Genomic DNA, 16,707 nt, shown 5'->3' on the forward strand with positions numbered 1-16,707 from the left:
TGTGAAGGAAAATCTATGATACTAACATAACTTTCTGCTTAAGCCGGTGCTAGAGGCTATGGACGGTAACTTACACCTTCCAGTACCGTCAATGAACAGACTCAATCAAACGGAGCCCTCAATTTTATCAATTTTGTCGTTTTGCGCTGTCTTAAGGGATTCCGCTTTCACCATAAGAAAATGTGCAACATAAAGATATTTGACAGGCTACAGACACTGATACTTTTATTTGTTAAAGGCAACTCTAACTTTACTGATACAGCAATATCGCATTTCATGGTAAAATATTCGGACAATTTATTGTAATCTTCATTCTTTATTCAGACGACAGATCTTCTAGTTTTAGAGTCAAACAATAAAAAGCTTTTTAAGGGATTAAATGTTATAATATAAACCTCTAGGTCAATGTTCATAATGAATCTTCAGACATTATATGACCTTGTATGTAATCCTTAAATTGTCTTTTGACGCGGACATAATCTGTCCTTAAACTTCTAGATATTAATGAGAGAGAAAAATGACGATAATAAACAAATAGTTTCAAGTTGCAGACGTCTGTTAACACAAATCATTTTTGCGTCAAGCCTCTATAGGGACATCACACTAATTCTAAGTGAAAACAACCAAATCTTCCAAATATGATTTATAATTGTGCAATGAAAATTGTTCTGAATGATGAAGCAAAATCGTTATAAATGTCATTCCTTTTATTTATTAAACAATATTTTGGTATTATATGAGTAAAGTTATACTGAATATACAAAGGTATGTGTATAGGTAAACTTTGTTTCAGCTTGAACATATTATGTCCTATAATTTATGCATACATAAGTCTAGATAAATAAAAAGGAAGTATATACCGACTTGCTTCCCAAATGGCAACCTGGACCATGCGAGGGAACAAGACACTTCTAGGCCAGATACTTTATCTACGCTTAACCCCTCAAAACATTTATCCCCACACATAAACTGCAATACATTACACCCCTCATCCTTTTTTCTACAGTTAGTGCATTACTGTAATTGTAGTCCATTATTAGTTTCGGATGAATACATCATATCTGAAAATTGTTCTGAATAATGTAACAACAACTGAGATAATATGTCTCATAACAATTTAAATATTTACTTATACAGTTGTATTTATATTTGTACCATATTTTAATATCACACATCGAAATCCTACGGCTTTTAAAACATAATGCTTGCCAGCACAAAAATATTGACATTTATGCCGCTTCTGTACTCTATATATTCAAAAAATATTTCTAGTCAATACTTTTTACCGAATAAGGGAACATTTACTTTCGGAATCTTTTCTGCTGTTATGCACCCGTTTCAGATTTAATAGAAATATTGTTGTTTTGATTATTTTTAATTGTTGTATTCAGGTAATTGACTTTAATATTGATTTTAAGATTTCACGTTTGTGAAGTAAAAATATTTGTGCCACACTTCAATCACTAATTGTAAATATGTAATTAAATAAACCTACTGTCCTTTGATATGCCTTAGCTTGTGTGACAAAATATCTGTGCTGTTTCAACAGAGTTAAATAAATATATATTTCTCAAACAGGCAAAAACTTTTCTGTCATGAATGAAGTGCACTTTAGATACATGGTTAAGACCAAAGGGGCTCGGCACAGTGTTGGGATAGTGTAAAAAGTAATTCTAGAAAACATATATACTGTATGTATAATATATAGACAAGGGTTTGAACTCGCCAAATCGGCCGAATGCCACTAGTCCAGTATAAGTCAAAATTGCAAAGTCATTTTTACGTAAATCATATAAAGCTTTATATCAAATTGTAGCCAATTTGATTTATCGATTTATTGCGGGTTGGTACAAAGACATGGATTGGAATTGCATTATCGCACATACAAAATCGAGTGTGGACATGTTACACGGTCGTGTCCGACATAGTGAAATACGATATTCCATCCGAAATATCGGTTTGTTGCCCAAAAACGTTTTAAGTGGGGAAAACAATGTTATTGTCAACGTCTAGTGATGTCATTTAGCTGCACTTTGATATATAGCTTTATATGATTAACGTAAAAATGATTTTGCGATTTTGACTTATACTGGGCTAGTGGCATTCGGCCAATTTGTATATCATTGCCCTGTGGTTAAGACGTAATTGCTTATTTCTCTTGTCTATATTTAACAAAGATATTCCAGCAGTTCAATGAAGTCAATATATTTAGCAAACTTAGCTATTATTGTCTTTAGATAAGATAAAGTTGTCTCTGCATTAAAACTCTCAATTGAATTATTTCTTTATTCCAATAATTGTTATAGAATAGGATTCCATTTACATTGACCTTTACACCTCTTTAAACAAACTTTTTTCGTATTCCATCTATTTCCATGGAGATGTTTGAGAAAAATCTGATTTGTTGTCTCAATTATTATGAAGAAAAACAATTGCCAAATAGACATAATTTATTACCCAAGTCGTCATTTCTCGAGACAACATTTCACAATGACATATTCGTTAATTGTCTACTTTCACAGACTTTAATGTCTAATCAAATACGTTGGCATACTGACATATGTTAGAAAGATTATTTGTCTTCGATATCTTAATGCTTTATGAAATGATTGTCGTTATTTTAGATATTTTTTTTTAAAAAAAGCTTGTATTTACTTAGATAGATGTATAGTTTTAATCTATTAGGTATAATTTGATTAACTTTTACTAACATACGATGATTATAATTAAGGCCATTATTGTCTACAAAATCTTGGAAAATCATAGAACAGGCGTGTAAAGTGTATAAATCTATCATGCTTGAATTATAGTCATCATATAGTCAATTAAAAGATAAAGTCTGCTTTGTTCTTAATTTGTATAGGATTAAGCTGTTATGCGTTTTCTGTGACCGCATATTTACAAATATTTACCAATGACATGTGTTGATAAAATATTGCATCAACAAATATTCACAAACATCATATGAAATAGAGAAAATCAGAATCCATAAAGAAAGCCCAACACGGCAAAATAATTAATGTTGCATCCTCGGTTTGATTGAGCCTGTTCATGGACGGTACTGGAAAGTGCAAGTTACCGTCCACGCCCCCTAGCAAAACTGCTCTAGTTGTATAGGTCATGTAAAATCTGACAAATTGAAAACTCAAATTTAACAGAAGTATAGATCTAAATCTTATGAAATATTTTTCATATAATAAAAACGAATAATGTCATAAAGTTATCTCACATCCTTACAACATTATTAACGTTAAAATTGAATTAGTACCAACAACAACAGACGTAGTATCTAAGTAATTGTTAATAAACTAACATAATAAACACACTATTGAAATAGATATATCACAGATTACAATGATAAAAATGATTTGTGTTAAAAGGCAGCTGCAACTTGAAACTATTTGTTTACTATTGTCGTTTTTTCCCTATATACTATCTAGGAGTATAAGGACAGATTATGTCCGCGTCAAAAGATAATTTAAGGATTATATACGAGGTCAAATAATGTCTGAAGATTCATTCTAAGCATTAACTTAATGTTTATTTTATAACATTTAATCCCTTATATTGTTTGACTTTAAGACTAGAAAGTCTGTTGTCTGAATGAAGAATGAAGATTACAATAAATTGTCCGAATATTATACCATGAAATGCGATATTGCTCTATCTGTAAAGTTAGATTTGCCTTTACAAACAAGAACCGAAAAGTAAGCGAATTAACAAATACATGTTCCAGTGTGATTTTAATATCTTACACATCTTCAAATAGAGAAAACGGAATCCTTCAAGAACGCTCAAAACGGCAAAATTGACAATGTTGCAGGCTCGGTTAGATTGAGTCTGTTCATGGACGGTACGTGAAAGTGCAAGTTACCGTCCATGCCCCCCTAGCACCGGCTTAAGCAGAAAGTTATGTTAGTATCATAAATTGTCCAAAAACTATAAAGCAAAATACATTTATATAATTCAAGATCAGTTTGAATAAATTCAAGTTGATGTTTTCCTAAGACGATGGTTCATAAAAGGTTTTCAGAATTTATAAGAAAGATTTCAGAAAAGATATGTTAAGACTGATACCTTAACGCTGTAATATCGATATTGTTGCAAAGTATGATTAAGAATGATCTCTCCTCTAACAAGAATACCAAGAGACAAGAAAATGTTGTAAAGAAATCAGAAATATTGCAAATGACGCTTGAATCCTTTTGTGAAAATGTTATGAAATTTCTCGCGACAATTTTTATGCAGAAAAAATGGTCACAAAACAAAGCAAAGTAATTCAAATAATTTATTGCGTGCAAGCGTAGTTTCCGAATACCACTGAAGGTTTCAGCAAAAATATTTCATATAATTGAAGATGCATGGAGGTCGCGTGTGACGTATAAAAGATTATCGTGTTTTTATTATAGTCGTCCTATCGTCAATAGGAAAAATAAACAATTTTATTTATCAAGTGTGAGCGATACACTAAATATGCAAGGTAGTCTATAAATTAACTATTGTGAGTGTGTTAAAGAAAGTCCATATAAAATTCGCTGTTTTTATCTAGTGTAAACTTTTCTTTAGATATGGACAAGTTGTCCTTGCGCTGTACTTGAGCAAGGTTCCATTGTTTTAGAGGTTTTTTTTCATAGAAAGAAGTTAAATGGCATTAACTCTCTCAGTTGAACTATTTCTTTATTCCAAATACAGAATAGGACATTATAAACCTTGCTCTTTATACCCCCTTTAAACAAACGTTTTACTTATGCAATTTGTTTATTCATCTACTTCCATGAATACGTTTGAGAATAATCAAACAATGATATGTGTATATCTTATCAAATTTCCTGTCTCAATCATTATGAAGAAAAAACAATTGCCAAATAGACATAATTTATAACCCAAGTCGTTATTTCTCGAGACAATATCTTACTACGACAAATCCGTTAATTGTCTACAATCACAGACTTTATTGTCTTAACAAATACGTTGGCATACTGACATTTGTAAGAACAATAATTTGTCTTCGCAATTATAACCTCATATGAAATGGTTTCGTTATTTTAGACATTTTTTAACATGGCTTGTGAAGTTTACTTAGATAGATGTATAATTATTATGTATGATTTTAATAACTTTGCCCTAAAATACGTTGAATATAATTATGGCAATTATTTTCTATAAAATCATGTTTATTTCCTTGTTGAAAGTTAAAATGAAACTAATAAAACCTCATGAACTTTGTCGTGAGTCTTCTAAAGCGAACAAAATGGTCATAAGTCAAATCAATTTAATTCTTATATATGATTGCATGCAACTGTAGATTAAACGAACCAATTCAAACGCATGATGCAGATTTTAAGGGTAATATAGTTTATCTTTTTCAGACATTACGTCTGATCTCTTCACTAACAGGAATGTCAAGAGACAAGAAAAGGTTGTAAAGAAATCAAAAATATTGCAAATGACGCATGAATCCTTTGGGGAAAATGTTATGAAATTTCTCACAGAAAACATGGTCACAAAGCAAAGCAAATTTATTCAAATATTTTATTGCGTGCAAGAAGAGTTTTCGAATACCACTGAAGGTTTCAGCATTAATATTCCATATAATTGAAAATGCACGGAAGTCGCGTGTGAGGTGAAAAAAGATTATAGTGATTTTATTATAGTCGAGCTATCGTTCATGGAAAAGATAAACAGTACTTTATCAAGTGTGAAAGATACATTGTACATGTTAATGCAAGGTAGTCCATAAATTTACTGCTGCGTGTGTGAGAGATGGAGACAGAGAAAGTTCATATAAAATTCGCTGTTTTTATCAAGTGTAAAATGTAATGCATATTCGACAAGTATTTTCGTTTTGCAAACTTGTCTTTAGATATGGACAAGTTGTCGTCCTTGCGCTGTACTTGAGTTAGGTTCCATTCTTTTAGACGTTTTTTTTTTATTTTCATAGAATGAAGTGAAGTGGTCATTAAATATTTTCATAGAACAGATGTATAATGAAGTTAAGTGACCATTAAACCTCTCATTTGAAATATTTCTTTATTGCAATCACAGAATAGGATGCCATACACCTTGCTCTTTGTACCCCTTTTCAACGTTGTTCTTATGCAAATTGTTTATACATCTACTCTTATGGATACGTTTGAGAATAATCAAACAATGATAGGTATCTTATCAAATTTCCTGTCTCAATCATAACGAAGAAAAAACAATTGCCAAATAGACATAATTTATCACTCAAGTCGTTATTTACCGAGACAATATCCCACTACGACAAATACGTTAATAGTCTACTATCAGAGGCTTTATTGTCGTAACAAATACGTTGGCATACTGACATTTGTCAGAACGATTATTCGTCTTTGCTTTCTCAACACTAAATAAAATGTTTGTCGCAATTTCAGACACAAAGTTTTTTTATTATTATATTTCTATTCCACTTTAAAAAAAGAAGTTTTATTTATAAACTACTAATTTATATTGCTCAATTTGGATGTAACCTTGCAGCTTTTTAAGTATGCTTTGCTAAAGCCTACAGTTCGTCTTTATTTATGATTCTTCATTACCAAAAAAAAAAAAAAAAATAAAAAAAAGTTTATTTGGGTGATGACGGCATATCAATTTGTATTTTGTATGAATGCACAATTTTGTGTGGTTGTGTCGCTCGGGTCTATGGTGCAAGTTATTACCGGCCGGTAAAAAAGGAAGGAAATAATGGTGTTATGTAAGATAAAGAGCTGGTACAGTCATCTTATATATTCTATTATAAGAAAAACGAATAATATCATAAAGTTATCTTACATCCTTTCAGCAATATTAACGTTAAAATTGAATAAGTACCAGTACCTGCAGACGTAATATCTAAGTAATTGTCTATAAACTAACATAATAAACACAATAGTGAAATATATATATATCACAAATGACAATGATAAAAATGATTTGTGTTAAAAAGCAGCTGCAACTTGAAACTATTTAATTATTATTGTCGGTTTTTGTTGTTTTTTTTTTGTTTGTTTTTTTTCCTTTTTCTATCCAGGAGCATAAGGACAGATTATGTCCGCGTCAAAAGACAATTTAAGGATTATATACGAGGTCAAATAATGTCTGAAGATTCTTTCTAAGCATTAACTAAAGTTTTATATTATAACATTTAATCCCTTATAAAGCTTTTTTATTGTTTGACTCTAAATCTAGAAATTCTGTTGTCTGAATAGAAAATGAAGATTTCAATAAATTGTCCGAATATTATACCATGCAATATTGCAAAGCTGTAAAAATAGATTTACATTACAAAATCTACAATAGAAATTGATGTAAATACTATATCATGAGAAATAAAATTATACAAAATATACATTTAATATTTTATTCTAAAACTGTAAGTGGGAAACACATTTTATATAGTTGTATACACGATGAGGCAAGGTTTTAGAAAATGATTGCTTCAAGTTATATGGCATCAGATGTGACATAAACAACCCAAATAATTTCATATAACAAATGTTTCTGGCTGCATTTACACAGTTTGCCTTGATGTTTTGTTCTAAAACCTAATATTTTGAGATATTTGTCAAAGATTTTACAAGTTAAATTAAATGCACGATGCAGATTTTGATGCTAATATAGTTTATCATTTTTGGGCATCACGTCTGATCTCTGTTCTAACAGGAATGCCAAGAGACAAGAAAGTTTAGTAAAGAAATCAGAAATATTGCAAATGACGCATGAATCCTTTTGGGAAAATGTTATGAAATTTCTCACAGAAAACATGGTCACAAAAGCAAGCAAATTTATATCAAATATTTTTTATTGCGTGCAAGAAAGAGTTTTCGAAAATACCACTGAAGGTTTCAGCATAAATATTTCATATACATGTAATTTGAAGATTACGGAAGTCGCGTTGTGAGGTAAAAAATATTATGATGCTTTTATTATTAGTCGTCCTATCGTCAATTGGAAAAGGATAAACATTTTTTCATCAAGTGTGAAACGATAACTCTATTAAAAATGCAAGGTAGTCCATTAAATTTAACTGTTTGTGAGTGTGCCAGAGAAAGAAAGTTCGTATAAAAATCGCTGTTTCTATCTAGTGTAAAATGTAATGCATATTCGACTAGTATTTTCGATTTGCAAACTTGTCTTTAGATATGGACAAGTTGTCTTTGCGCTTTACTTGTTTCAGAGGATTTTTTTCACCTTGCTCTTAATTATACCCCCTTTAAACAAACGTTTTTCTTATGTAATTTGTTAATTCATATACTTCCAATATACGTTTGAGAATAATCAAACACTGATAGGTATCTTATCAAATTTCCTGCCTCAATCATTACGAAGAAAAAACAATTGCCAAATAGACATAATTTACAACCCAAGTCCTTATTTCTCGAGACAATATCTTTCTACGACAAATACGTTAATTGTCTACAATCACAGACTTTATTGTCTTAACAAATACGTTGGCATACTGACATTTGTAAGAAGGATTTTTTATCTTCGCAATCATAATCTCATATGAAATTGATGTCGTTATTTCAGACATTTTTTAACATGGCTTGTGAAGTTTACTTAGATAGATGTATAATTATTATGTATAATTTGATTAACTTTGTCTTAAATACGCTGAATATTATTGGTTTATACAGAATTTATTTTAGTTCGATTGTGTAGGAAGATTTACATGCAACTTAAGACAGCCTTTTGAATCCGTTCCTTGTAATATATATCCAAATTCTCCTGTATTGAGCACATAGACTGTAAAAGTATTCAAAATTGCTCAAGGAAAACACTCGATTACTTGCCCTGACGGATGTTTGAAACCATGAGGCTATCGATCATTAGATTAAACTAGTCCGACGCGTTAACCACTCGGCCATGCCGCCACAAATAAATTATTAAATGATGATTATTATTACGTTCTACAGAATCATTTTTTATTTGGCTTAGCTTTTGTTAAAAAGTTTAAAATGATACTGAAACTTTGTCGTGAGTCTTTTTAAAGCAGAAAAAAATGGTCACAGCAAATTAAGTCAAAGCAATTTAATTTAGTATATGATACATGCAATCATACTTTTCAGATATCACTGAGTGCCTTGGAAATTTATAAGTTGTTAATTGTAGATGTATAGAGCACCGTGAAATGTGAACGAAATCTATCGTGCTTGGATTTTAGATCATCATGTGGTCAAATGAAAAGATACATTCTGCTTTATTTTTAAATTGTAAAAAGGATTAAGCTGGCCTTTTTTGTTTTTCTGTGACCGCAATAGTATACACAGTATTTACCGATGACCATTGTTTCGATGTAAATAATGCAATAATGTAAGAACAACGTATGTTTTATGAGGGTTTTTTTTCCCTCGTTTTTTCGGCAACATTATTGTTATTTTGAATAAGTGGGAAGCAACGTAGCTAAATAAGCAGTTCTCTTGAACAGGCGAAATGAACGTCCTCATTGACATGCATCTGATTAACAAGTAAAATGGTTTCCTGCGGGGAAACATTTTTCCCAAAATGAAATTTAAAAATAAAGATATTTCATTTTTAAACTATTTTCAAAAACAAACCAAAAAAAAAAATTTTTTTTTTTTTTTGGCAGAGAAGAATAAAAAATTTAAACGTTTTAACAGAAAAAAATAGTTAAAAAATAAATTTTTTCCGTAAAAAAAAAAAGGGGTCTTCCCAAACTTTAAAAGGAAAAGCCGTTGATACGAAAAAAAAAATCGAAAAAAAAAAAAATTATTTTTTTTTTTAAAAATGAAAAATTTTAATGGGTTCCATTTTTAATGGGAAAAAATTTAAAAAAAAGCAAAAAAAATTTAAAAAGGGAAAAACACACCAAAGTTTACAAAAAAAGGGATCCCCCTGATAAAGGGCGATTCCCAAAAAAAGGGGAAAATTTTTTAAATTTTTTTTTTAAAAAAAAAATTTCAGGTTTTAAACAAGTTTGGGGGAATTTGTTTTGGGGAAAATTTAATAACATTTATAAAAAAAAAAAAAAAATTTAAAAAAATTTTAAAACTTTTAAAAAACAAAGGTTTTTTTTTTTTAAATTAACTAAAAATTTTAAATTTTTTAAAAAATTTTTTAAAAAATAAAAATTTTTTGTAGTAGTGATAGTGGTAGTATAATAATGTTTTCAAACATTTATGTATTTATCGCTACACTTTAATCTTATAGCACCATCATTGCATCCGTGTAACTTTAAACAGTATATTTTTTATTCATGCACGTTTTGTAGAAATGTTCTAATAGTCTTCAAGACGTGCGTGACAATTTCAATGAAAGCAACAAAAAACCTTGCAGTAAAGTTGACAGTTCATATCAATCAATTGTAGAAATATATTAACAAAACGTTATTGGACAATGAACTTGCCGGCGGAACGTTTTTTCCTACAAATTCTTTACCATTACGTCTTTGAGAACATAACGTGCTTCAGGAAATAGGATTAGTAAATGCTGTAAATATAATTCTCAAGTCTCTCACGTGAGGCATGTCCTCCAATGTTATATTTACATATGTGTAATTACAATAAGAATAGCGCGACAAAAATGTTGACAGGTGCTTTTTTTCGGCCGTAGGTTATTTGGTGTGTTCTTCACTTCCGGTAAATATACGGGCTAATCGCCATCCTTTTTTCGGTATTTTCCGGACAGATGATCAGTGTTAAGCATTGATGATAAAATTTATAATTTAAAAGAACACCTAAAACTTACTAAGTAATAGTTAAACAAGGTATACAGCGGCCCATTGGGGAGATCTATTTAAATTATTATTTCATGTGGGGAAGCTATCTAGCTGTCGGTTGTTCTATTGGTTCCCGCTAATGTCTGAAACAATACACGGAGAGGCAACTGTGGCCTTCTTCACAGGTGAAGCAGGAAAATCGTCAAATGACCTTAAGTTAACAATTAAGATGTATCTTTTTTTTTATTTTACAGAAACCTTATAGCATCCCAACTTCAATCAACAGATGCACGAAAAGTTTTCCCTTGTTTTGATGAACCATCCATGAAAGCTACGTTCTCAGTGTCAATCACACATTCCTCGGGTAAGAGTACAAAGTTGTGTTTTGATTATATGATGTTAATATTTAGGAAAGAAAGTGTATGGTTTGCCTAAGAAATTGGTATAAAATGCAAGCTGAACGTTAAAATAACTGCGCTTTATGTTACGTCTTTGTTGTTTATTATCATTTATCTGCCTTGATATGAATTTAATATTAAGTTTTATTTTCAAAAGTCCATTGGACCAAGTGGTTTATGAAATCTGGTTCATGGGGTCATACAAACATATGTTATGTAAAAAGACGATATATAGCATAGAAAATACATATAAAAATAATGATAACAATAATGATGATGATAATGATAACATTATGTGTAAGCGGAGAATTTATACAATTAATCACATATTATCATTGACAATATACATTATTTATATCTAAACAGGTATTTAATTACAAACATAATGCTTACGTAGATTACAAATTTAAAGCAAATCTTCCAGAAACGTAAGACATAGAATACTGACATTGAAATATTATTAGTTTATCGTCGTGACAACGTGACAATTACGATAGTCTGTCGTTCGTATGATTGGTTGTCACCAACATTATTAATGTCATTGTGCTTTAATTAGTGAAACCAGGAGTTGATTGTTTTAAACTCATAAATGCTGCTACGTATACATTGCCGTTTGCTATGCAAAGCAACGGCATTCGGGAGATAAATATTTCAGGTGTTGTTTGAAGGTGTTGCTCCGGAGAGGTTTAAACCATTTTGGTGTCTATGGTGCAAACTAATACAGAATCTGTAAACATATCATTGCTCTACGGGGGGTCACTTTGCAGAGGTGGTTACAATTTTTGTTAATTTTTAACTTGTATATTTTACAGAATACACGGCCTTGTGTAATATGCCTGTACAGTCAGAGAAATGTGTTGACGATTGCGCGCGCACACGTGTTCAGTTCCAGACCACGCCCATCATGTCAACGTATCTCCTCGCGTTTGTTGTGTCTGATTTCGACTATACGGAAACGATCCTGGAAAATAATTACACGGTATGTATGAAAAAATTGTATCATTGTTCTGTCTTTCACATATTTTAATGAAGGTTTTGACTGATTAATTTTTCCGCCAAATATGTTTATTTTAGATTTCCATGGCAACAAAAAGTTGTTTTTTATTGAATGATAAACTAACTGATGTCTTGCATAAATACGAGTTTAAGTAACAAATCTATGAATGTGTATTATACAGTTGTTTTTTCATCAAATGGCCCTAAACACAGTGGTTTTAGATGTCGTGAAAGACGAATCGTTCTGTATGATGTAAAGAGGCAAGCAGGCTAGCGAGTGGTTTGTTATTTGACATAACAACTTGCTTGTTACGAAATGTGACCAATACTCAAGCTGATGGTTATTCAGCAAAGTGTCACCGTGTTTCAAATCAATCTTAACAGGTGTCACAGGGTGAGAAAAATGTGCAGCCTGACCGGGACTCGAACCCGGGACCCTCGGAATACCGTACCGCGGCTCTACCGACTGAGCTATCCGGCCGCTTACACATTATCTCCTCTAAATAGTGAACAGTTCTGAACCGTGACATACTCCCCTGCTATATTGAAATTCGTCCTCGAATTTCACAGAGTGACAGAGCAATGTAAATTAAACTCTGAGCTATATCAGTCACGGTCCCCCGTTGGGCGCCAAATGTCACAGGATGAGAAAAATGTGCAGCTTGACCGGGACTCGAACCCGGGACTCTCGGAATACCGTACCGCGGCTCTACCGACTGAGCTATCCGGCCGCTTACACATTATCTCCCCTAAATAGTGAACAGTTCTGAACCGTGACACAGGCATTCATTATTTTGATGAGCCAGAGTTGTATTACTCATTTTTTACAATATTATTTGATCATAAAATTCTAAATATCAACATGTTTAAAAGGAGTTTTTCTGACTGTTGTTGTTTTTTTTTCGATTTTTTCTATAGTTACGCATTTGGTCACAACCGGATCTTATCAATCAGACACACTACGCATTAGATTTTGCAACAAAAACCTACGCCTATTTTACGGACTACTTTCAGATGCCGGATGTAGTTCCAAAAGCAGGTAATGCCCATAAGCGGTTGTTCAAATTATGTCTTAAAAATATATACATCTTATAGTAGAATAATTATAAATAGATTCTCATCGTTTAGGAATTTCATCAAATAACTGGTGTTTGGATGATTAACGTTAGAATGTGATGTGACACAATAAAGATGTCACCTAATTTATAAGAAAAATAATGCAAAAATGTCTTAAATAGTTCTTCAACAAAAGTTCTAACGGAAAAGTTATGTTTTAGTTATTACACATAAAAATTTAATGAATTGGAAATTCTATTGTACTTTAGATTTGTAAATGATTATATAAAAATATTTTACAGATCACGTGGCTGTTCCTGATTTCAGTGGAGGTGCGATGGAGAACTGGGGTCTCGTGATATATCGCGAGACTGCGTTATTGTATGACCCGGAAGTCAGCTCCAGTTCAAACAAGTACATGGTTACTCTGATCATTGCGCATGAAATTGCGCATACGGTAATCTAGACTTTAATACGGTAATCTAGACTTTATTACGGTAATATCTAGACTTCAATATAGTTATCTAGACTTCAATACGGTACTCAGACTTTATTACGGCAAGCTAGACTTTAATACGGCAATCTAGTAATCTAGACTTAAATACGACAATCTAGACTGTAATATGGCATTCTAGACTTTAATACGGTACTCTAGACTTTAAAACGGTAATCTAGATTTTTTTACGGTAATCTAGAATTTAAAACGGAAATCTAGACTTTAATACGTAAATCTAGACTTCAATATGGTTATCTAGACTTTAATATGGTACTCAGACTTTAATAATGCAATCTAGACTTGAATACGGCAATCTAGACTTTAATACGGTAATCTCAACTTTAAAACGGCAATCTTGACTTTAATTCGGTAATCTAGAGCCTTAAATACTGTAATCTAGACTTTAATACGGTACTCTAGACTTAATCACGGTGATCTAGATTTTTTAAGGTAATCTAGAATTTAAAACGGAAATCTAGACTTTAATACGGTAATATAGACTTTAATAATGAAATCTGGACTTAAATACGGTAATCTAGACTTTAATACGGCAATCTGGACTTTAATATGGCAACCTGGACTTTAATAAGAGGTTAATACACGGCAGGAGAGGGCCGGAAGGTGATAATCGGCCCGCGAAATGAATAATGGACCCGAGGGCTTTAGCCCAAGGGCCATTATTCATTCAGGGCCGATTATCACCTTCCGGCCCTACTCTGACGTGTATTAATGTCTTTAATACACTTGGTAGATCTAATAGTAGCATTTAAAAAAAAACAAAAACAAAAAACAACAAAGTTCTTTTGTTGAAATTCTTGTCTACTCTTCTACTGTTCTGTACAGAGATGTTTACTGTTTGTGTGTTCATCTAGAAGCAAGTTCTATTTTCATTTTTTTCGGAATGAATTTGTCGTATTATTTCTTCAAATTTCAATAGTAACAAAAATGTGTTTGTACTAAATACGCTTAAGCTCTCATAATTAAAATAAAGCGATTCGTGTTGAAAACCTACTTTCACTTTTACAGTTAACTGTTTTGTGACGTAAAATATGACGTCATTGTTTCAGTTTGTGCACGTGCACATGTTCTGCGGGCTGATAACTAGTTCTCGGCCCCGGGCCGCAAACTCATAATAGGTCACGTGACACTCATAATCAGTTAAAATCATAGCAATTTTGTTACTATATATAGTAACAAGTGTATTAATACGGTAATCTAGACTTTAATACGCTAATCTTGACTTTAATAATGTAATCTATACTTTAGTACGGTAACCTAGACTTTAATACGGTTATCTTGACTTGTATACGGTGACCTATACTTTTATACGGTTATCCAGACTTTAATACGGTAATCTAGACTTTAGTACAGTAATCTATACTTTAGTACGGTAACCTAGACTTTAATACGGTTATCTTGACTTTTACACGGTGACCTAGACTTTAATACGTAAATCTAGACTTCAATATGGTTATCTAGACTTTAATACGGTAATCTAGTAACTAGACTTTGATAAATTTGTAAGCTACAAAATGGGTGTCACCTAGGTAAATTATATAAGTGCTCAGTAAAATAGATTTTTATGGGGTTTTTTTGCCACTTTAAACGGTTATATATAGCAAACGGCTGTAATAAACAAGAATTTATGCAATCTTTTTTTCTACAATCTGTTTAATCAGTCCACAGTTTTGCACTATGCTTGTAGAAATATGATATGAACATCACAATAGCCTTATGAAAATCTAGAGGAATATTTCAGTGGTTTGGTAACATGGTAACTATGAAATGGTGGGACGACTTGTGGCTAAACGAAGGCTTCGCCAGCACGCTCATGTATTTTGCAATGGATAACGCTTATCCGGAGTGGAACGTGGTAAGTTTTAAGACAGGACAATGTGAAAATGTGTTATACAAAAGCTACTTAGTGTAAACAAGTGTCATTACTAATAAAATGAATAAAAATTCTAATCTGAACCACAATACATAAAAAAAACTCAATTAAGCTGCAAAATGGTAATATTTTCATTTTTCAAAAACTTTTTTTTTCTTGTCCAGTTTCAGTTTCCAAACTTGTTACTGATTGGCCATAAATCTGAGCTTTGCTTTGCTTCCTTTGCGTTTTGGCAACTTGTATAGTAATGGTCCTTAAGCAGTTAGTATGAAAGTCAAAATACTACTTTATTTCCAATTTGATACCTCTACCAGAAATTATTTCACATTTGACGTTTTTTTGTAAGACAAGCATCTAAGATCTACTAAATCTATTATATCATCATTATAAAACACGGTTGCCATTTCTATAGAAACAAAGTTAAATATAGTGGTGTAATGTGTCGTAAATAAATGCCTTCCGTGTTTGTTAGTTAATCATTTCTTAAACGGTCTTCAAATTTATGTACATGTACTATTATACTTGAATGAATGTGGTAATTTTGTCCTTGGTTTTGAACATATAGATCTTGGTTTCATATTGCTCTTGAATTATCTGCCTTTTTTCAACTCATACGTCTAGCAAATTCCAAGGAAATTTTGGCTTTTACAGGAATAAATGAATTCTTCTTACCCTATCTTACTTTATTTCAACTACAGCTTGACATCGTCGTTGCCGAAGACATGTTTCCGGTTATGGTCAAGGACGCTCTTGTGACGTCACATCCGGTTTCACCAAATATAAACCACCCGGATGAAATCGCCGAATCGTTTGATCAAATATCATACAATAAGGTGTGTATGCTGAAAATCCTTTCTATCTTAAATGTACATGTATATTTATATCTTGACAGAGTAAACAATCTTTAAAGGGGATCCACTGTAGTCAAAAAGCCTTAACAAACATTACATTTGAAATTCTTTTCATAAATCAAGTGAAACACTGGAAGTAGTAAAAAATCTGCAAGTATAATATAGAAAATATGCTAAAAATATGAATTGAAACCCGATTTTTTGTGCGAAACTTTAAGATGTCATAAGAAATATTCAGCGTGCAGTTACGCTCTCATATAAAGACATGTTAGACTTAATATACATCATAACAGGTATGTATGTTTTACAAGAAAATACGCTATATATGTATATACTTTCGA

At 31.6% G+C, this 16,707-nt stretch overlaps 1 protein-coding gene across 1 annotated transcript in view; it reads left to right on the forward strand.

Moving 5' to 3' along the window:
- Positions 1 to 16,707, forward strand: part of LOC132714123 (glutamyl aminopeptidase-like) — a 39,987-nt gene that overhangs the window by 8,357 nt on the left and 14,923 nt on the right. Inside the window, exons 2-7 of the mRNA XM_060696874.1 lie at positions 10,933 to 11,042; positions 11,889 to 12,055; positions 12,991 to 13,111; positions 13,431 to 13,585; positions 15,384 to 15,497; positions 16,214 to 16,348. Of these exons, the coding sequence (XP_060552857.1) occupies positions 10,933 to 11,042; positions 11,889 to 12,055; positions 12,991 to 13,111; positions 13,431 to 13,585; positions 15,384 to 15,497; positions 16,214 to 16,348 (802 nt within the window). The remainder of the gene's footprint in view (positions 1 to 10,932; positions 11,043 to 11,888; positions 12,056 to 12,990; positions 13,112 to 13,430; positions 13,586 to 15,383; positions 15,498 to 16,213; positions 16,349 to 16,707) is intronic.

Source organism: Ruditapes philippinarum, unplaced genomic scaffold (genome assembly GCF_026571515.1).
Source record: "Ruditapes philippinarum isolate M1 unplaced genomic scaffold, ASM2657151v2 ctg3742_1_1_1_1, whole genome shotgun sequence".
Classification (NCBI taxonomy): domain Eukaryota; kingdom Metazoa; phylum Mollusca; class Bivalvia; order Venerida; family Veneridae; genus Ruditapes; species Ruditapes philippinarum.